Here is a 19,705-nt window from a genome sequence, read left to right on the forward strand (position 1 = left end):
GCCATGACCCAGCCAGCCCCTTCCTCCCACTGCAGGACCCTGTCCTCCCAGCCCAGATGCTGGACAGAGGGAGGCCTGCCCCTGTGAGGCAGGGTCTGTGCTGAGCTCTGGGATGCCCACCCAGCCAGAGGCGAGGGGTCAGGGATGCGCACGCAGCTGGGAGGGATGAGGGCCACTGGGCATCAGGAGCTGTGCTAGTCTAGGGCTCAACCATGAGCCTGCAGCCTGGTTGGCACATGGTCTCCTCCAGCAGGTGTGTGTCCAGGGGAGCCCCCCCCACACTGTAGGCCCCATCTCCTTCAGTCCCTACCATGTCCCTGACCCTTCTCAGCTCTTGCCAACTCTGTTACACCAGGTGGACCCAGGCTTTTGGGGGGTCTGAGGGGGCAGGGGAGGTCTTGGCTCAGATCTGGGGGGGGACAGGGCAGATGGTGGGGTACCACACCAACTCCCATTCACCACAGGGCTCATGGCTTGCCTCTGGGAGTCACACTACCCTCTCCAGCATGACTGTGTGGTCCCTTCCTGGTGCCCGGCCATCCTAGGGCGCCCTGCCTCCTCCAGAGTCTCTCTCGGGTCCCACGTTTCTCTCTTTTGTATTAGAATTAGTGTTGTAGTATATATTTTTAAATTTTAAATTTTGGGATGATTGTAAATTCAATGCAGTTGTGACAAATAGAGGTGCCGTGCCCCTCACCCAGTCTCCCCCAGTGGCAGAGTCTTGCAAAACTACTGGACAACATCACAAGCAGGATGTGGACATCCAAGCCAGATGCGGGGCAGTCCCAGAACCAACTGCCGTCTCCCTTTCCACCTCGCCTCCTTGACCCCTGGCAGCACTGATCTGCCCTCCACGTCTAGAACCATGACCGTCCAAGAATGTCATGGAAATGGAGGTACCCAGTATGCAACCTTTTGGGATGGACTTTTCTTGCTTGATGTTAATTCTTGGGAGATGCATCCTGTTACTGCCAGTATTGAAGTTTCTCCCATTTTCTAGCCCTGGGACTTTGGCCAAGGCGCTCAGGCTCTATGCCCCCATCTCTTCCTCCTTTCTCAGGAACATGAAGGGGCTGTTGCCAGGGCTCTCCACATTGGCCTTAGGGGAGGGAGGGGCAGGACCAGGGCCCTCCACGAGGAGAGGTGCACCCCTTGAGGTGGTGCCAGATGCCCCATGCCCATCTGGTCCTGATGCCCTGCAAGGGTGGGCTCTGACGGCCACTTAAAGAGAGATACTAGTTTGGCTGGGAGAAGAGTTAGTGGTCCTATATCCTAAACCCCCCATAAAAACCAGTTTGGTGGTCTGACTCCCCATCTCCCAAGAGCCTACTGTCACCTGGGCCCTGGGCCGGTGCCGGGCTCACGGAGAGCCTGAGCTCAGCCGCTGGTCTATAGGGCACACGTGTCCGGATGGTGTGGAGCCCACAGTGCATGCCTCAGTGGGTGGGAGGTACAGTCTGGGGAGGGATACCCCGACCTGGAGAACCTGCCAGCTGGACTGGAGGAGGGCAGGCTCTATCCACAGGCCCTGGGGTCACAGATAAGGTGATGGCTGAGGGTCAGTCTAGGAAGGGGCCTCTGGCCTTTAGCCCCAAAGTGTGGTCTGAATGCGGACATCACAACCGCAGTAATGATGCGCAGTCAGCCCAGCGTCTGGTTTGTTCTGTTTTGAAATTTAATGATTTACGTTGAACAATATGAACTTTCCATTTTTGTCAAACCTGACTGCATATGGGCACTTCCATGTGATTCAACTGAGTGCTAACGCTCAGGGACCCTCCCCCGCTCCTCCAAAGAGACATGCCTCGATTTTTAGATTTTTTACTAGGAGGTCTTGGACATTGGTGCCATGCTTTCCATGGGGTCCATTCCAGAGAAACCCGGAAGCTACAGCAGGACTGTAGATGCTGGGCAGGGATGTGGAGGTCCAGCCTTTGGGTGGGATCCTGGCTCTGCCGCTGGCATGTGGCCCCGGCAAGCTGTCTGTCCACGCACTGTCTCCTCGTCTGAAAAACGGAGACGTGCACACGCCAACTCCAACGATCCCGACGTTCAGACAAGACATCCGGGTGAAAATGGCCAGCAGGAACCAGGTGCCACTGTTCTCAGCATCCCTTGGGAACCTGCCCCCAGTTGGCAGGGTCCCATTCTGCTCACCCCAGTGTCCCCAAACCTGGACCCTCTCATGAATCCTTGTCTTGGAAATGTGTTCACAGGGGCAGTCAGGCCTGCCTCGAGGCGGCCGATCAGAAAGCCCACAGTCACCTTATAATCAGAACTTTGTTACATCTTGGGACCTCTCTGGCCCAGCTTCTACCTTCTAAAGGCAGTAGAATTGCAACCACAAGACCATCGTCCCTTCCTTCTGACCCAAGACTCCAAATTCTGGGTACTCTTCTACCTTTAAACACAAATAACCCAGACTGCTGCTAGGATGATTGTGTCCCCCAAAACTTAGATTGAAGCTTTAACCCCCAATGTGATGGTATTTGGAGCTGGTGTTAGCTGAGGTCATGAGGGTGGGCCCTCTGGTGGGATTAGTGTCCTTGTAAAAAGGGACACCAGAGAGCTTGCTCTGGCTCTCTCTTGCGCTAAGGACGCAGTGAGAAAGTGGCCACCTGCACCAGGAAGAGGGTCCTCACCAGCATGCGGCCCTGCGAGCACTCGGACCTGACTGCCAGCCTCCAGAACCGTGAGGAAGACATGTCTGCTGCTCAAGCCAGCTTGTCTGCAGGGTTGTTACGGCAGCCCAAGAGCACCAGGACACCCGCTCCTAAAATCCACGGCCTGAGAACACAAAGGAAAGGCAGTGCAAAGGCAAGTCAGAGATTTGCTCCCCGCATCTGCATTGCCCCGAAGTGGACTATAGACACCAGCAGCATTGCCAGGCGACCCAACCCAGATTCCAGAATAAGAACGTGCAGCATCACACACCACTGGGCTGACAGAAGGGCTCACGGCTGTCCTGGAGCTTCTTTATTTGACTTTTGTGATGACCACAGCACTCACTTTTCACATTTAATGGGGAGAAAAGAACCCTGATCTTCTGAGGATGTGTTAGGTATGAGAGGTGATCAGCCAGGAGGGTGCGCGTGAATGCTTTCTGTCTCCAAAAGGTCAGCCAGCAGAGCCTGTTTTCTTAAGACAGAATGTGGGAAACCTCACCGATGCTTCCAAGGGTTCAGATTCCTGGAACTTGGGCCCAGAGTCTAACATAACAGATGCGTGTGTGAGAAACACTTGCCCCTGCATGGCCGTGAGGAAGCCTTAAAAGGAAAGTCTTTTCAGAAAGAGACAATGGGACTGACTTTTGTGTAAACTGTAAAGAGAAATGGACACTTTTAGAATTCTTCCACATTTAAACACACAGGCAGTAACAAGTCTATAACTCAAGCTGTAAAAACAGATTAATCCACAAAGCCCAAGTTCTGATAGAAAAGTCTTCCCTTAAATAATTTAAAAAATACGGAGACCCACACACTCCTAACTTAAACTCTTATCTACACAAATTTACAATGTTTATAAGTCACAGACTAACACTGAATTACATTTATCACGGATTCACTCTAAAGCAACACAGACCAAAATACCATTGGAGCTAAATAACAAAACACAGTTAAATCTTAGACTGCCACATGACAAATGACACCAACATGGAACATAAAAGGTAACCTAACCCACTAAATCTACGGTGATTTTGATAAAAGCCACTGGGTGCAACACACAGTTAAGCTGCAACATGCAAGAGCCCAAGGGTCACTTCCCTGTAGCCACAGCTCTTGGTGTGGCGATTTCCTAGGTGGACGGTCAACACAGGATGCAGGACGAGACCAAGTCCCCACCCCCGAACTAGTCCAGATTCGTTCTTTGGGGCCAGGCTCCGCAAGTGCCTGTCGGCTCCAGCCTCTGGCTGCTCTCCTCTACCTGGGGAGCAGACAGCAGGTGCGCAGGCTGGGGCGGGGCTGCAAGCCCCCGCTGTCTGCCGTCACACTCAAAGCTGGGCATCTTCCGAGTCCAGGCCCATGCTGGCTGAGATCCAGGGACAGGACATTGCTACCCCGACATTATGTGTCGCCCTGGCAAGACCCACGGGTCTCCCAGACCCGGAACAAGACGGGGTCTGGAGTGAGGCCCCATGGTGGCCACGGGGGTGCACAGGCCTGGGTGCGCACCAGAGCTGGGACCTAGGGGCTGTCCGCTGCTGCTTGGCATCTGCCTGAAAACCCCACTGGTCGCCAAATACACCCGGCCCCCTCGAGGGCTGGACTCGTTCTGGGTAACTAGCCGAACCGGCCAGCTTTGCCCGTGTGAGGCCAGTGGGGGGCCCCTCAGCAGCGGCCCCACAGGACCCCGATGACTCTCGCTGCGGTGGCCTCCCTCCAGCGCCACGTGCCGTGCGGTGGGCCCGCTGCGGCCGCAGCTCAGGGGATGCCCTCCTTCCTCTGGCAGCACTGCGACGGGGGCGCCGACCAGTCGTAGACGTAGGAGAGGCGCAGCTGCACCTCCTGCTTGCACAGGCGGCCCTCGCGCGCCAGCGTCTGCTGCTTCTCCAGCATGTCCTCCAGGCTCTGCTTGTGCGTCACCAGGTACTGGTTGCTGCAGCCGCGGGACTTGTACTCGGTGTCGAAGCGCGGGTCGTGCTCGCGCTGGACGTCCACCGGTGCCAGCCAGGCGCCCAGGGACACGTCCTCGCTGTGCCACGCGCGCAGGTACTCGCGGCTGAGGCGCAGGTAGCGCACCAGGTCGGCCGAGAGCACGTAGCCGCCGCCCAGCGCGTACGGGAGGTAGTAGTCACAGAGCTGCCAGGCGGCCTCGCGCCAGCGGCCCCCGGGCTTGACGCGGCCGCGGCCCGAGAAGAAGCCCCAGTAGAGGCGGCGGCGACGCGCGGGGTCGCGCGCGCGCAGCTCGGCCAGCAGCGCGTCCAGTCGCGCGAACGAGTCGTCGTCCGCCTTGAGCACGAACTCGAAGGCCACGTGCTCGTCCAGCCAGGCCAGCATGGCCAGCACCTTGGCCGTGAGGTTCTCGTACGCGTCGCGCAGCGCGGGCAGCAGCAGCAGGTCGCCGTGCCGCGCCTGCTCGCGCTCCAGGGCGCGCCGCTCCTCGGCGCCCAGGCCGCCCGTGCCCACCGCGAAGCGCGCCCACACGTCGCCCGGGCTGCCGCGCCGCGCCGCCGCCAGCCACGTGCCGCGGACCACGCTGCGCCGTTCGGCCGCCCGCGGCGCGCTGGCCACCAGCACGGCCAGGAAGGCGGCGGCGCGCGCGGGCTCGGCGGGCGCGGGGCTGCGGCCGGGAGCCGGGTGGGGGCCGTCGGCGGCGCAGCGGGCCAGGTAGAGCAGCCCAGCGCCGCAGAGCGCCAGGCCGCCCAGGCCCAGCGCCGTCCGGTGCCGCCACGCGCGCCGCAGCAGCTTCATGGCGCGCGCGCGCGCGGGAAGCGCCCCCGAGGCCCCGAAGCCGGCGCGCAGGCCGCGTCCACCAGCGGCGGAGGCGGAGGGCCAGGCGCTGCCCGTCACGTGCCCGCACGGCACGTGGGCACGCGTGCCCTTCTCATTGGTTGCCCTGGAGGGGCCGAGCGTCCCCTTCCGCCCAGACAAAGTATGGCGGCGCCAGCGCCGCCGCGGCGGCGTCGCGCCCGCGCGCACCGTTCCGGCTCCGCCTCTTCCCGGAAGAAAGATGGCCGCGGCCTAGGCGAGTCCCGTCGAAGGCGTCACGGGCGCTCGGGCCCCGCTCAGCGGATCCTGGGCGAGGGGAGGGAAGCCGGTGAGTGAGGGCCCCGGGGCGGGGGGCGCCGGGAGGCCGACGCTCCCTCGGGCCGCTGGGCCTTGGGCTCATGTCCTCTCTGCCCTCACCGACGGCTGCCGCCGGGAAACAGGCTGAGGGAGTGTGGTCGGCAGGGGAGTCGGGTGGACCCCGGTATTTACCAGCGAGATGACCTCACTCCGCTCGTCGGTGAAAGGTGCCCTAATTGGTAGGGCTCGGTGAAGATTTGAAATCGTGCGTGTAAAGCCTCTGGTTTCCGGTTCAGCCGGTGGCAGTTGTTACCAGCGCTCTGAACGCGACTCCTAAGAGCGGTGACAGAGCTTTCAGATGAAGCGTTTGCTTTTCTGACGGCAAGAGGTTAGGCTCGCCAGCACGGATACCCCGGGATGGCCAAGAAATGCCGCCTGCGCTTAAGCCGGGCGCCTGGGGTGGTGTTGCCACCCTGCATTGACGTCGTAGAGGATGGGGATTCCCTGGTCAGCCAGCCAGGCCCCTGCCCTTTGGAATCCCGGCGGTGGCGGGGGGGGGGGCAGGCCGAGGACGAGGAGCGGAGCAGTCGGTTGGCACATTGAGCCGCGCTGCTGCTTCTGTGCTCGCTGAGGTAGATGGTGTAAGTCTCACTTGACCTCCTGGTATCTGTGCGGTTATTTTGGGGTTACTTTTGTGCAGGACGAAGTGTGCTACCCGTGAAGATAAGTAAGGAATTGACTTTGTTTCTTCAGGGAGCAAAGTACAGTCTGTTTGGACGTGATATGTGTTTTTATGGCCACAGTCAGTGAGGGCGATATTCATGTCAGGGGAGGTCATCTTGGTTTGCGCAACGCTTTCCTAGCCGGGAGAGCTGGGACGCAGGGTAGAATTACGCGCCAGCAGGGAAGGAAACCTTGGTGACCGCAGGCTTGTCCAAGTCTTGCGTGACGGCAGGCTGCATTTCCTCCTGGGCCCACCTTAGTGGCAGCCCCGCTGGCATCTCCTTGGCACCTGCGCACGGCAGCTCCACTCAGTTTAATAGCCCCCGAGCTGCTTGCTGGGGCTGCGGGTGCCTCGCCACACACCACTTCCTGGTTTCCTCCTGGCTGTTTATATTGACTTGTGTTGGTCTTGAGATACGTCCCTTGTGTTGTTCCCACGGGCCCTGTATTTTTTATGGTGCACTTTTGCAGAGCGCTGTCATTTTCAGGAACGTGCATATCGCGGTGTGGCAGAGACTCCTGTACGTGTTCAGTTGTGTGGACGGTGTGACAGCTGCTGGGACGGTGAAGAGAAGGGTGTGGCGTTCCAGTAGGTCTGATTCGGGGCAGTCCCAGCACAGAGAATGCCACGGCTCGGGTGCTTGTGGGGAGATTGCAGGCTCCGCAGGCCTGGAAGGGGGGATTACTCCCTCAGAGGAACGGGACACGTGAGTTCAGAGAGCAGGGTCTTGTTGAAGGGCCCAGAGAGTGCACAGGTTCAGAAGACTAATGCATAAAGGTGTCACCTGGCAGGTGAATAATGCCATTCAGGAGCAGGTAGGTTCAAAAGGCAGCATCAGATGAGCGGTGGCCTCTGCGTGTGCCGCCAGACCAGTCGGCGGGAGCCCCTGTCCGCACTGTGTGCCCTCAGGCTGTGGTGGTTGTGTGGCTTTGCCGATGCAAGGCCCTGTGCTTCCTGCCATGCCCCGGCTTGGCTGCAGGTGGCACTCTGGCCTGCGGCGAGGGTGTCCAGGGCCACCACCCCTGGACCCTGAGTACCGGTGGGCTTCCCTCTGCTGCTCCTCCCTGTAACAACTGCCAGAGGAGGGGAGGGCCTCAGCTGCACCTGAGAGGACCACCAGGTGTGTACCAGGTGGACAGACTATGAGAGGAACAGGTTAAGTAAAGGGCAAGAAGGAGCTGGAGTTCCTTTTGGGGAGTGTGGAGCATGAAGGTCCATGAGAAGCTGAGCAGGGAGCTGGGCAGGCAGCTGGGCCCTGTTCTGGCACCAGCCAGAAGGGAATTCCAGGCCATTCCAGAAGGGAATCTGGAGGAACCTGGAAGGTGTGAGGGAAAGCAGGTGGGCCTGGGTGGAAGGAGCCGGATGTGGGAGAAGGCTGGGATGGCTGAGTGCTGGGCATCAGTGCTTGTGGCCCTGGGATCCTCACTGTGGCATTTCCTCATTGCGGGGCCCAGGCATACCAAGGATGACAGACTTCCTGGTACTCCTGTGTGAACACGAGCAAGGGTGTGTGTGTGTGCATACACACGTAGGTGTGTATATCCACGCACATGTGTGTATTTGTATATGTACATGCGTGTGTACGTGTGCATTCGAGTGTGGTGTATGTGCATGTGTGTACTTGCAGAATGTGTGTGTGCGCACAGCTGCAGCGGTCGTTGAGGTGGGAAGGTAGGAAGGGGCTGGTGCCCTGCTGGATGGGTTTGGGCATTTGCTGGCACCAGGCCCAATCCTCACAAAGCCTTGGGGTGGGGGAGGGAGCTTCCTGTTTCAGGGGGGAAACTGAAGCTGGGGAGGCCAGGTGACTTAGCCAAGGTCACAGAGCTCACAAATGCTGAGCTGGGATTTGGAGAGTGAGTTACCATGACTCTGGGGTCTGTCTCGATGCCAGGAGGGATGGAGAGAGACAGTTCTGGGAATGCCCACTGTGGGCATTGAAAAGGGGTAGGTTTAGTGGTGTTGGGCAGCCTTTGAGGTGGGTATCTTTGGAAAAGGAAAAAGTAGTATGTTTAGTATGTATCCTGTAAACCAAGAACTTCCATTTCATGTTGTAAACTAAACGCCTCTTTAGTGAAGTATTTGCTGACCCTCCATTGAACAATGGCTGTGTCCTCTTTATAGACCTTTAACTGCATGCTGGGGTCTGGCAGCCACGGGCTGTTGCCCTTCTGCAGTGCCTGGGGTGGTGGGAAGGCTGTGACCCCAGGCCTCACTTCCTCACCTGCCCCGCCCCTCTCTCCCCAGCTCCTGGCCGCACTTGCAGACCATTCCACAGTCCGGACCCAGGTGGCCATGGCGTCCAGGCAGGCTCCCCACTGTGGCTTGGTTCCTCACTGCCTCTGGCTCTTGGGGGTCATCCTTCTGATGGATGTGTCTGCCCGGCCTGCCAACCACTCATCTGCTCGGGAGAGAGCCGGCAACAAGGATGAGCGTGAGATCCTGCCCCCGGACCACCTGAATGGGGTGAAGCTGGAGATGGATGGGCACCTCAACAAGGACTTCCACCAGGAGGTCTTCCTGGGGAAGGACATAGACGGGTTTGAGGAGGACGCAGAGCCACGGAGAAGCAGGAGGAAGCTGATGGTCATCTTTTCCAAGTGGGTGCCCAGGCCTGGGCGCTGCCAGAATCTAACTAGTTTCCTCACCTGGCATGTACTGTGGCTGAAGTTCACACAGGCCATGTGCTGAGGCGGGGCAGGGTCCACAGGTCTCAGGGGGCACATGCCTTAGGAGGTTCTCTGCCCAGCACGGGCCTGGTGGGGTCCAGGCTCCCAGGGTATTGGTGACATGGTGGCCCAGCCGTGTGCCAGGACCCAGGATTCATGGCTCTCGGTTCCAGGGAGTAGACTGAGAGGAGCTTGTTCATGGGGCTGACTTTCCTGTGGAGCCACTCTGAGTGCACACAGGCTTGGACTCACGCACAGGTCATGGGTGCTGGCTGTGAGCACACACGCAGGTCACATGGCCCGGTGGCTTTGGAGCCTCCGGGGGAGGTGAGGGGCTTCATGGCCAGGGCATGAGCTCAGGAGGAGGCCCTTGGCAGTTGGACCTGGGCTCTGTTCCCTGAGCCCGCCAGCCTCATCCTCATCTGTGAAAGGGGGTATTGAGAGCCCTGCTTCTTGGGCGTGGTGAGAACAGTGTGCTGTGTGCTGTCTACTCATAGGATCAGGGATGAGGGTGGAGAACAGATGGAGGGCAACGGGGCTGCCCTGGATGGGTGTTGGCGAGACAGGGGGATCCCAGAGGCCTGCCTTTTTGAGGTGCTATGTGCACTGGGTGCTGGGGGGGCCAGGTGGAGTAGCAGATGGGCCACCAGCTGGAGGCAGGAGGTGGGGGCACGAAGGTCTGCAGATGGTGGGCTGGCCGAGACCGGGTGAGGAGACAGGTGGGTGCTAGCACAAGGCTGTGCGCACCGACACTGGACTTGATAATCTGCTCATGATTGGGCCCGCTAACGTAGAGGGCACTAGGCTCTCCCCGGGACTCTGTTGGGAGTATCCATCCCCACGCTGAGAGCCACCTTCCCGGCAGCCTGCAGAGGGTGGTCTGCACCACTCACTGGGCCAGGGGCGAGGTGTGTGCCCACAGGCAAGAGGATCTACCCAGACTACCCTGGGCATCCTCAGGAGAGAGGGTGGCTTCACCCGGGGCCCCAAGGTCCCTGTGGAACTTTGAACCTGTGAATATCTTATCTGTTAGAAGATCTTCCCGTCAAACAGATTCAAACTCAGCTTTTGAGCCAACAGCAGGTTCTTCCTGGGGCTGCTTCTGTGCCTTCCTTGGCACTTTTGTGTGTTGCCAGTGGACGGGGGTTCCAGTGGACGGGCCCAGAGCTCTGGGAGGAAGGGGTCACCAGAGGGGCCGGCACTGTTGAAGGGGAGGGACCAGGCAGGGCCCCTTGGACAGGTGATAGGAATGGGGCAGAATCCAGAGAGGGTGGGCTGTGGCCCGGAGGCTCAGTGCCAGGAGCAGGTGCATCCCACTGGAGCAGGGGGAGCACTGGGGAGGCGGGACACCTTCCTGCTGTGCTTACATTTTCATTGTCGAAGGTTAGGTCTTCACCCGGTTGGAACAAAGCTGGGTGTCATGACAGAGCATGGAGCCAGAAATTCAGCAGTGCGACCGGGACCGTGGGGGCTGGGGGTGTGGCTCAGAGCCCCTTCTAGGTCGAGCCCCCCGGATCTCCCACCTGGCAGGGCTCTGAGGGCCGGTGTGCAGATGTCTGTGCGTGGGCAGGGGGCACGGTTGAATTCCGGGCCACACCTGGGCCTCCTCTTCCTGGGCGCCTGCCGGCCTACGTGCAGTGTGGAGAGGGGCGGGCTGGCTCAGCGGGGCTGCGGTGCTAGGAGCACGTCGGCTGGAGTGCAGACGGAGGGGCCCGCGGGCGCACGGGGCTGGCTCACAGGCTGCTTGCCCTTCAGTCTCTCTCAGGTGTGGCCATGTCTGTCCACGGGAGGCGCTCTTGTTATGCCTGCTCTGTTTTGTGGGGTCACGGCGGGGGGGGGGGGGAGCAGCTAACCCTGCTCACTGCCCCCCGCCGCAGCGGTTTCCACGCCGACTTCTGCCTACAGCCGCTCCTGGTTTAAGACGTCGCAGCGCGGCTGCCGCCTCACTGGCTCCCTGCCCGAGTCACACGTGGTCTCAGGACCTGGTTTTGATTAAAGTAATGTTGCAACAACATTTCTTTTTTTTTTTTTTAAGATTTATTCATTTATTAGAAAGAGAGAGAAAAAGAGCATGCACGCACCTGTGCCTGCCTGTGCGTGCAGGGGGAGACGGAGAGGGAGAGGGAGAGAATCTGCCGGCTGAGTGCAGAGCCCGACGTGGGACTCAATCCCACGACCCCGAAATCATGACCGGAGCTGAAATTGAGTTGGTGCTTAACTGACTGAACCACCCAGGTGCCCCACCACAACATTTGTTAAATAAGCTTTTTTATTTTGGAGTAGTTTCAGATTTACAGAAGAGTGGCAGAGATGGCCACTTTTCCCTAATATCGACATTTAGGCAACCACGGTGCATTTGTGGAGACTGAGAAACAGCAGTGCTATGTTCCTATTATCTACACCGCAGACGTGAGATTTCACTCGGTGTCCCAACATCCCTGTCCAGGTCCCACACCGCATTGAGTGTCCCAGCTCCTTTGTTCCCTCTGGGATGGGCTGGTGTCTCAGACGCTCTTACTTTTTCATGACCCTGACAGTTTTGAGGAGGACTGCAGAGGTGTTGTGTCGAATGTCCCTCATTTTGGGTTTGTCTGCTGTGTTTTCTGGTGCTTAGAGTGGTGTGGTGGGTTTGGGAGAGAACACCCCAGCGGTGGTGAGGTGGCCCTCTCATCACATGCTGTCGGGGGCGCTGGCGTCTGTAGGACAGCACGGGGCCCGTTGGCCTGGCCACCTGGTCCAGGTGGTGCGTGCCACGTGTCTCCTCTCTCCCTCCTGTCTTCTCTGGTGGCCACTCAGTGAGGCAGTCGCCCTGCAGGGGGTGGGAATGAGCCGGGCCTCCCGCGTGTGGGGGCGGCAGGGGAGATCCACCGTATCATTTGGAATTCTGTAAGGAGGCTTTCTCTGTCCCCCATGTGTGGATTTATCGGTCATTTCCTTCCGTCAGCTGGGGCTCCTGGATGTTTGTCGTGTACTTTGGGTGCGATCCAGCCCTGCGTGGTTTTGCTGTGCACATTGCTGGGAGCTCTTTCATTTGTGTGTTTTGGGGGCACTTCCTTTCTTGTTGGCGCTTCCAGATGCTCCAGGCTCATCTTGTGTGCCTGCCTCAGCCCTGAAATCAGCCATTTCTCCAAGGAGCCCTGGTTTCTTTCATTGGAGGATGGTGTTTAGAAGCTGGGATCTGGGCACTGGTGTCCGGGCCTGAGGTCCCCCGGTGGGCGGGGCTGGATGACGTGTGGGTGTGCAGGAACGTGTGTACGTAGGTGTGTTAACTCAGGCACACACGTACTAGTCTGCACATGTGTGTGTATGAGCCATTGCATCCACAGAGCACTGCTAACTCACGTGTGCACACGAGTGTGCTGACCAGTGCATACGCATGTACACACTTGCATCTACGTTTGCTTTTCCATCTAGCTGTCTGTGCCCACGTACGAAACATGACTCTGCTCTGGCTTCACAGCTCTGGTCCTGTCCCAAGCGTCTGGGTGTGTGGATTTGGGGTGACGAGGCTGCCTGTCCGTCCTCCCCCAGCGGCCCCCAGACTGTGGGGGAAGTGGTGCTGAGCTGCCCTGCAGAGCAAACCGTCAGCCTTCCCAGCCACCCCCAGCGTCACTGTTGGGTAGAGTGTGTCCCTGTTCATGGTGGTGGAGCCCCTCTGGCCATGCTTTGGTCTGTCAGTCCGTCTGTCCTGTCCCGCGTTCTAGAGGCCTCGTCTGACGTCGCTTATCTGCCCGCAGGGTCGACGTGAACACTGACCGGAGGATCAGTGCCAAGGAGATGCAGCACTGGATCATGGAGAAGACAGCAGAGCATTTCCGGGAGGCCATCGAGGAGAGCAAGGTGCACTTCCGTGCAGTGGACCCCGACGGCGACGGTATGGCCGACCTCACCCTCACCCCATGGGCCTGAGGCTGCCAGGAGGAGGGCGGTGTGCACAGAGGGCAGAGGAAGTGAAGGCCTGGGCTTGGGGGCTTTGCTACCGGCTGGGCTGGGGGGCCGGGCTGGGGGGCCAGGCTGCTGGCTGGGTGCGGGGCCGGGCTGCGGGCTGGGCTGCGGGGCCGGGCTGGGGGGCCAGGCTGCTGGCTGGGCTGGGGGGCCAGGCTGCTGGCTGGGCTGGGGGGCCGGGCTGGGGGCCCAGGCTGCTGGCTGGGTACAGGGCCGGGCTGCGGGGCCGGGCTGGGGGCTGGGCTGCAGCTACTCCGGTGCTTCTGCTTCTGCATTTGCCTGTAGCGCGGGGTTATTGACAGATGTATGAAAACATGACATCTCTCTTCCTAAAACCATCCGTCGTGGAACAGCCTAGCAGGTCGGTCTTCTCTTCCAGGCCGTGTGTCGTGGGACGAATATAAGGTGAAGTTTTTGGTGAGCAAAGGCCACAATGAGCAAGAAGTTGTGGAGAAGATAAAGAATGGCGAGGAGCTGAAAGTCGACGAGGAGAGTGAGCGCCTGGGCCCTGTGGTGTTCCGCGAGGGGGCCTGTAGCCAGGGCGGGCCATGGGGCAGCAGGTGGCCTCCTGTGGGCTCGAGCTGGGGGGCAGGCCGGTCTGGGGGCCAGGACAGGGTCCTGCGGAGGGGAGTATGGTGAGGCAGGTGGCGTGGAGGTGGGGCGGGGCTGGCCACCAGCAGGGCAGAGCCCCGCCCTCCCCTTAGCCTTTAAAGCCTCATGGGCGAGGGAAACTCCGGGTGCGGGTGCGCTGGGGTGTCGGCTGGCTTCTCGAGTGCGGCTGGAGGATACTCACACCCTTCACTGATCCCGCCTGGGGGCCCCTGCCAAGCCGGGCATCAGGTTTGGTGTGCCACCTGTCATGTCCTGTCCTTCCTCCATGTGATGGGTCACCATGCCCACCCTTGTCCCATTGTGTCTTCTCCTGGTGGTCGTGGGTGTGCGGGAGTTTCTCTGCGGCATCTTTGCGCCCATGACACAGCCCCTGTTTGTCATGTGTCTGTGTGGTCAGTGGGCCGGCACCCTCTCCTCCGCTTCGTGATGGCTGCTGCAGGGTGGGCTGTGGGCGCTCCTGTCCGTGCCAGCGCTCCTGTCCTCTGTCGGTTGCAGTCATACCTTCTTTCTTCTTTCTGTTTGTATTTTCCTGCTCGTCCTTGATCCTGATTCCCCACCTCCCTTGCTGGCATGCAGGGAAGTGATTGGCCTTTCTGTGCTAACTTTCTGGCCTGCGGTCTTGATATGAGTCAGACTTTCTACACAGGTGATTGTGATATCTGTGAACACGGACAGTTTGTTTCCTCCTTCCCAATCTGCGTGCCTCTGATTTCCTTTCCTTATCTTACTGCGTTGGCTGGGACTTCCAGTACGGTGTTGGAAAGCAATGGGGAGGGGGGGCACTTTTTTCTTTTTCTGATCTTAGAGGAAAAGCGTCCGGTTTCTCACCATTAACCTGATATGAGCTGTAGGTTTTTTGTAGATGTTCTTTGTCCAGTGGAGGAAATTTTCCTCTATTCCTAGTTTGCTCAGAGTTTGGATCATGAATGGCTGTTGGATTTTATGTCATGCTTTTTCTGTGTCTGTTGATATGATCGTGTGATTTTTCTTTGGCCTGATGTGATGCTCACGTTAACTGATTTTCAGATGTCGAACCAGCCTGCTCACCTGGGAGGAGTCCCACTTGGTCGTGGTCTGGGATTCTTCTTACATGTTTTTGGATTTAATTTGCTGATCTTTTGTGGGGCACGTTTGCATGAGACACACTGGTCTGTAGTTCCATTTTCTTGCAGCATCTTGTAGGGTCTGAGTCTCTAGACTTCCAGCTGTCCCCGTGGGGGCCGCCCGTCGCGGGCAGCTCGTCCATGTCCCACACCTTTGTTTCTCCGGCTCAGTCTTTCTGAGGCGCACGTGTGACTTCGCAGCACCGGACCCCTTTCCTGAGCAGCACGGAGGCTTCTGGATGCCCTCGGGTGCCAGCCGGCCTTCCCCAGTTCCCTGGGCACCATCCAGGATTTCACTTGTCTTTTTTTTTTTTTTAAGATTTTATTTATTTATTTGACAGAGAGAGAGAGAGAGAGAGCACAAGTAGGCAGAGCGGCAGGCAGAGGGAGAGGGAGAAGCAGACTCTCCTGAGCAGGGAGCCCGATGCGGAGCTCGATCCTAGGACCCCGGGATCATGCCCTGAGCCGAAGGCAGAGGCTTAACCGACTGAGCCACCCAGGCGCCCCTCACTTCTGTCCTTGGACGTGATTTTTTTTTTTCTGAAATGGTTGTTTGCCTTTTTCATATGTTTGTTTTGCGTTTCCATGGTTTGTCCTGTGGTTCCAGCTGTCCCCTGAAGGTGGTATTTAGAGGCATCTGGGGGTCCTGGGGGGCCTCGGTCCTCCTGCCAGCATTGGTGATTTGGTACCAGCGTCTGGGGTGGCTGCAGGGCTGCGGGCTGCCGGCCCTCTTTCCCTGCCTGCTCTCGGGAGCTAGTCTGTCTTCAGCACCTTTCCTTCGGGTGTGCCTGGGATCAGGACCTGTCCTTCGGGGACGTGAACTGTGTCACCTCAGCCTGCCTATCGACTCTTTCATCTCAGCACGAGTTCAAGGCCCCTCATTCCCTTCTTTAGTTTGGGTAGGGTGAGCAGGTCTGGGGCATCGGAAGTGAAGAGCAGTGTCGAGGGTCTGGGAGGCCAGGGGAGCGCAGGTGGGGGCTGAGAGGTAGGAGTCCCCACGTGGCAGTCTGCCTCCTCGGGGCTTGTGGGGCTGCGAGCCCCAGGCACCGCAGACGGGGGCTTGCAGGGGTCGGTGGCAGGCCTCCCTCCAGCTTCTGGTGCCACCAGCGTCCCTGCTTGTGTGTCTGTGCGCGGACATCTGCTGTTGGCTTCGGTGCCCACCTTAAATCTCCAGGGACCTCGGGTCGAGGTCCTTGAGTAGTTGCAGCCCCACAGACTTGATTCCATCAGGCGCTGTTGGCAGGCTGCAGGTGGACATAGTGAGTCTGTGCCTGTCCCCATACGTGGCAGGCAGGAGCAACCTCTCACTCCCACCTTCCTCTAAGTGGATTTGCCATTAAAAGTAGGTCACCACGGGATCTTCTGTTCATCAGAAGGCACTGAGACTCGAGGTGATGGGGACTGTGTGGGATGCAGCCATGTCCCCGTTGCGATGTGCTGAGGCCTGGGCATCCCCGTTCCCAATGACTGCGGTGAGGGTGTGGACAGATCTCCGTGCCTCAGCTCTTCCTGCTCGCTCGGCCTCGACCGCTCCGTTGAAGACCTGAATGGTCACTGAGCCTGTGAAGCTGTGGGGGCAAGCTCCGGGCCACGCTCCCCATGCTGGGCCTTCCCACGGAGGGAGAGTGGGGGCTGCGGCGAGAGTTTGTGGGGGACGCTTGAGTCATATCTGGAAGCTGGGTTTTCCTCCAGAGCCCTGCCCTCTGCATACGGTGCACGTGAAAGAGATGGAAAGGAACAAGGTCATGCTTTGTTCCTGTAGGTGCACGGTGAGGGTGAGTCCGCCTACACCCTGCTTTCCATTTCTCCCGAGGAGCAAAGAGCAGCAGTGAGCTGAGGGTGGGGGCTGTATGAGGGCAGGGGGCGGGCGTCTGTGCCTGGGGGGGGGGGGCTGTGTCCAAGGGGGGAAAATCTGTGTCTTGGGGGGTCTGGGTTTGTAATCTGGAGGGGGTTGGCCCCTGTATTTGGGGGGGGTCTGTGTCCACGGGTATTTGCATCTTGTGAGGTCTGTGTCTGCATCTGAGAGTAGTCTGTGCCTGTGTCTTGGGAGGGTCTGTGTCTGTCTGGGGGGCTGTGCACCATCTCCCTCCCTGAGGGCTGAGCTCCCCTTCGAGCGGCAGGGTCCTTGGCCTCACTGACCGCAGTGTCCTGAGCCAGCCTTCCCATCCAGGCAGCCCGTCTCAGGACTTTTCAGATGCGTGCAGGGTCCTGGGTCCTCACGGGTATGCCTCTCTCAGCACAGGAAGTCCTGGAGAACCTCAAGGACCGCTGGTACCAGGCAGACAATCCCCCCTCAGACCTGCTTCTGACTGAGGACGAGTTCCTGTCGTTCCTGCACCCTGAGCACAGCCGTGGCATGCTCAAGTTCATGGTCAAGGAGATTGTCCGGGACCTGGGTGAGGCCTGGCCTGTGACCCAGCCTCTAGGGGGTGGTGCCTCCCTGCTGGCGGCTGGGCTGGCGGGCAGGGCCCATGTGCACCTGCGGCAGTCCTCCTGGCAGGGGTCGGCCGGGGGTCTTGGAGGCTGTGTGGCTGCACAGTGGTGAGGGAGGGTCAGGCCTTGTACGGGGCCCTCTGGCCTCCGTCAGGCTCTCGAGCAAGTCAGGTGAGATGCACCTGTTTTGCTTTAGGCTAAAATTGAACACACTGAAAATTTGGCAGCAAACCTGTTTGGTTTATTTTCTTCTGGGTGGGCCTGGGTGGTCCCATGTCTACTTGAGGTCTGAGCGTCCACTCCCCTGTCTGGCAGACCAGGACGGTGACAAGCGGCTCTCGCTGCCCGAGTTCATCTCTCTGCCCGTGGGCACGGTGGAGAACCAGCAGGGCCAGGATATCGATGACAGTTGGGTCAGAGACCGAAAAAAAGAGTTTGAGGAACTGATCGACGCCAACCATGACGGGATTGTGACCATGGCGGAGCTGGAGGTGAGCGCAAGTGCCCGGGGGGCATCTGAGGTCGGCCCAGGTCCCCAGGCTTCCCGGGGTGCCTGAGGCAAGGGGCTGTGGTGGAAAGGAAGGCGGCGTTGGTCCGGCTGTGGCTGGTGGTGCGGCCCTTCACGGCACCTGGAGGTGGGCTCCCTGCGTGCGGGGGAGGGGGATTCGCCTGACGGCGTGGTCGCCTGGGGCGCCCAGACAAGATGCGCGCAGAAGAGCCGGCAGCACAGTGAGGCGCCCGTGCCTGCCGCCCGGTCGGGGTGCTGGGATGTCTCGGCCCCTCCTGGCTGCAGGCGGCCACTCCCCAGTAGGCAGCTGGCTTGGGCGCCGGGGGCTGCAGGCTCTGTTGGAATCCACCACCTTCCCTGAAGTGTTTTTGCTGCTGTGTGGGTGCTGTGTGGGCTTGTTTTCTCCGTTGCCGGGTGACTCATTGTCTTTACACCAGAATTCTCTGATCCCTGTTGATAGCTGGTGGGCACATCTGGTTCAGGGATTGAACAGCGGCTCGTCGGGTCTGTGTCCAGGCGCCACGTGACCCACGGGCAGGCCCCCGGCGGCCACTCAAGGCTGTTTGCCCTCCGGCCGGCCCTTCCTTCCATCAGGGGTGCCCTGAGGAGGACGGGAGGTGGCGAGTCTCAGGCGCCCACGCAGGCAAAGGCTGTCTGGCCCTGAGCCCCTTCTAGCCTGGTGTCTGTGTTCCAGAACATTCCAGAACATGCCCATATCCCCTTCTTGCTGCTTCTGTTCTGTCCGCCCATGGGGTATTTTAAATGAGGCGCTGCTTTCTGTAGCTGGTGACAGGGTCAGAGACCTGCAGCCGCTTCCCTGAGGCAGGAGGTGCCGACCTCGCTGACAGGGCATCCGTGGGGCGGGGGCGTCCGCCCTGGGGGGCCGTGTCTCACGGCCACGTCACCGAGTGCGGACTTGGTGCTGTAGTGGGGATGACACCCGGGGTCGACGGGCCCCAGCGCTGCCGGGGGGTGGGTGCGCTGGGGAGGGCCGTGGCAGCCAGGGATCCATGCTGACCCGGTGGCCGGAACCCTTGTAGGACTACATGGACCCCATGAACGAGTACAACGCCCTTAACGAGGCCAAGCAGATGATCGCCATCGCCGACGAGAACCAGAACCACCACCTGGAGCCCGAGGAGGTCCTCAAGTACAGCGAGTTCTTCACGGGCAGCAAACTGATGGACTATGCCCGCAACGTGCACGAGGAGTTCTGAGCCCGCGCCTCCTGCCGCCTGCCCCATGCGCCTCGGCCGGCTGGCCCCTCCGGGAGGCCTCGCTGCCTCCCTCCCGCGGCCCCGAGAGCCGTGGGCCAGGCTTGTCACAGATGTGCTTGAGCGGGCCCGGGTCCCGAGGTGCAGTTGCGGGCTGGCTGCCCCCCACGCGTGGGGTCCCATGTGACTGCTGCGTCTCGCTTCTGAGGACCGGGCACCGTTCTGCTGAGGGCACTGACCGCATCGGGGCCCTGTGGGCTCACCACGCCTGTGGGAGGGAGCGCAGCTCCTGCCGTTTCCTTGAAAACCGAGCAGTGAACCAACTGTTAGGGTGTGCTCTGCTGGGAGCCCGTAGCCGGCCGCTGGGGGTGCCTGCCGCAGCGTTCAGTCTCCGAAAACACACACACTTGTGATGAGAATCTCATTAATGTACTTTAAAATAGAGTTGCCTTTTTCTCCTAGCTTCATTTCTTTGTTGAAAAAAAGCCCATAAAATGATTTTGGAACGTTTGTGGCTAGCTGGCTTCCACTCAGTGCTTTTGAGGTGGGCGATTTGGTGAGAACAGAGGGTTTGGTCAGGCTCTTGCCAGGGCAGGTGTGGAAGGGACCAGGCCCCGGGGTGGGGCTGCATGTGAGGGATGTGTTCAGCGATGGGGAGGCCCGTGGGTACGTGGAAGAGGGCTCTTGCAGGGAGCGGAGGGTCTGGGCTACGGATTCAAAGTCAGGAGCGTGGAGCCTGGGTGAGACCCCCTGGGAGGGGCCCGGTGGGGGGAC

The 19,705-nt window shown here is 59.7% G+C and overlaps 2 protein-coding genes across 2 annotated transcripts; one reads left to right on the forward strand and one right to left on the reverse strand.

Annotated features, from left to right (window-relative positions):
* Positions 1 to 2,937: 2,937 nt before the first annotated feature.
* Positions 2,938 to 5,525, reverse strand: B3GALT6 (beta-1,3-galactosyltransferase 6). The gene has a single exon (XM_036089698.2). The coding sequence runs from the start codon at positions 5,409 to 5,411 to the stop codon at positions 4,422 to 4,424; it is 990 nt and encodes a 329-aa protein (XP_035945591.2). The 5' UTR covers positions 5,412 to 5,525; the 3' UTR covers positions 2,938 to 4,421.
* An 81-nt stretch (positions 5,526 to 5,606) lies between these two features.
* SDF4 (stromal cell derived factor 4) lies at positions 5,607 to 19,441 on the forward strand. Its single transcript, XM_036089696.2, has 7 exons — positions 5,607 to 5,757; positions 8,695 to 9,047; positions 12,854 to 12,990; positions 13,441 to 13,554; positions 17,014 to 17,172; positions 17,525 to 17,700; positions 18,758 to 19,441. Exons 2-7 carry the CDS (start codon positions 8,743 to 8,745, stop codon positions 18,932 to 18,934), a joined length of 1,068 nt encoding a protein of 355 aa, XP_035945589.1. The 5' UTR covers positions 5,607 to 5,757; positions 8,695 to 8,742; the 3' UTR covers positions 18,935 to 19,441.
* Positions 19,442 to 19,705: the final 264 nt, after the last annotated feature.

The sequence above is a fragment of the Halichoerus grypus genome, chromosome 5, assembly GCF_964656455.1.
Source record: "Halichoerus grypus chromosome 5, mHalGry1.hap1.1, whole genome shotgun sequence".
NCBI classification, from domain to species: Eukaryota; Metazoa; Chordata; class Mammalia; order Carnivora; family Phocidae; genus Halichoerus; species Halichoerus grypus.

Bases quoted from the DNA above. Each gene is read 5' to 3' on its own strand.
- B3GALT6 (XM_036089698.2), bottom strand. From the start codon at position 5,411: ATGAAGCTGCTGCGGCGCGCGTGGCGGCACCGGACGGCGCTGGGCCTG.
- SDF4 (XM_036089696.2), top strand. From the start codon at position 8,743: ATGGCGTCCAGGCAGGCTCCCCACTGTGGCTTGGTTCCTCACTGCCTC. The intron at 13,555-17,013 runs GTGAGCGCCTGG...TGCCTCTCTCAG, and splicing joins GCTGAAAGTCGACGAGGAGA to CACAGGAAGTCCTGGAGAAC. The intron at 17,173-17,524 runs GTGAGGCCTGGC...CCTGTCTGGCAG, and splicing joins GGAGATTGTCCGGGACCTGG to ACCAGGACGGTGACAAGCGG.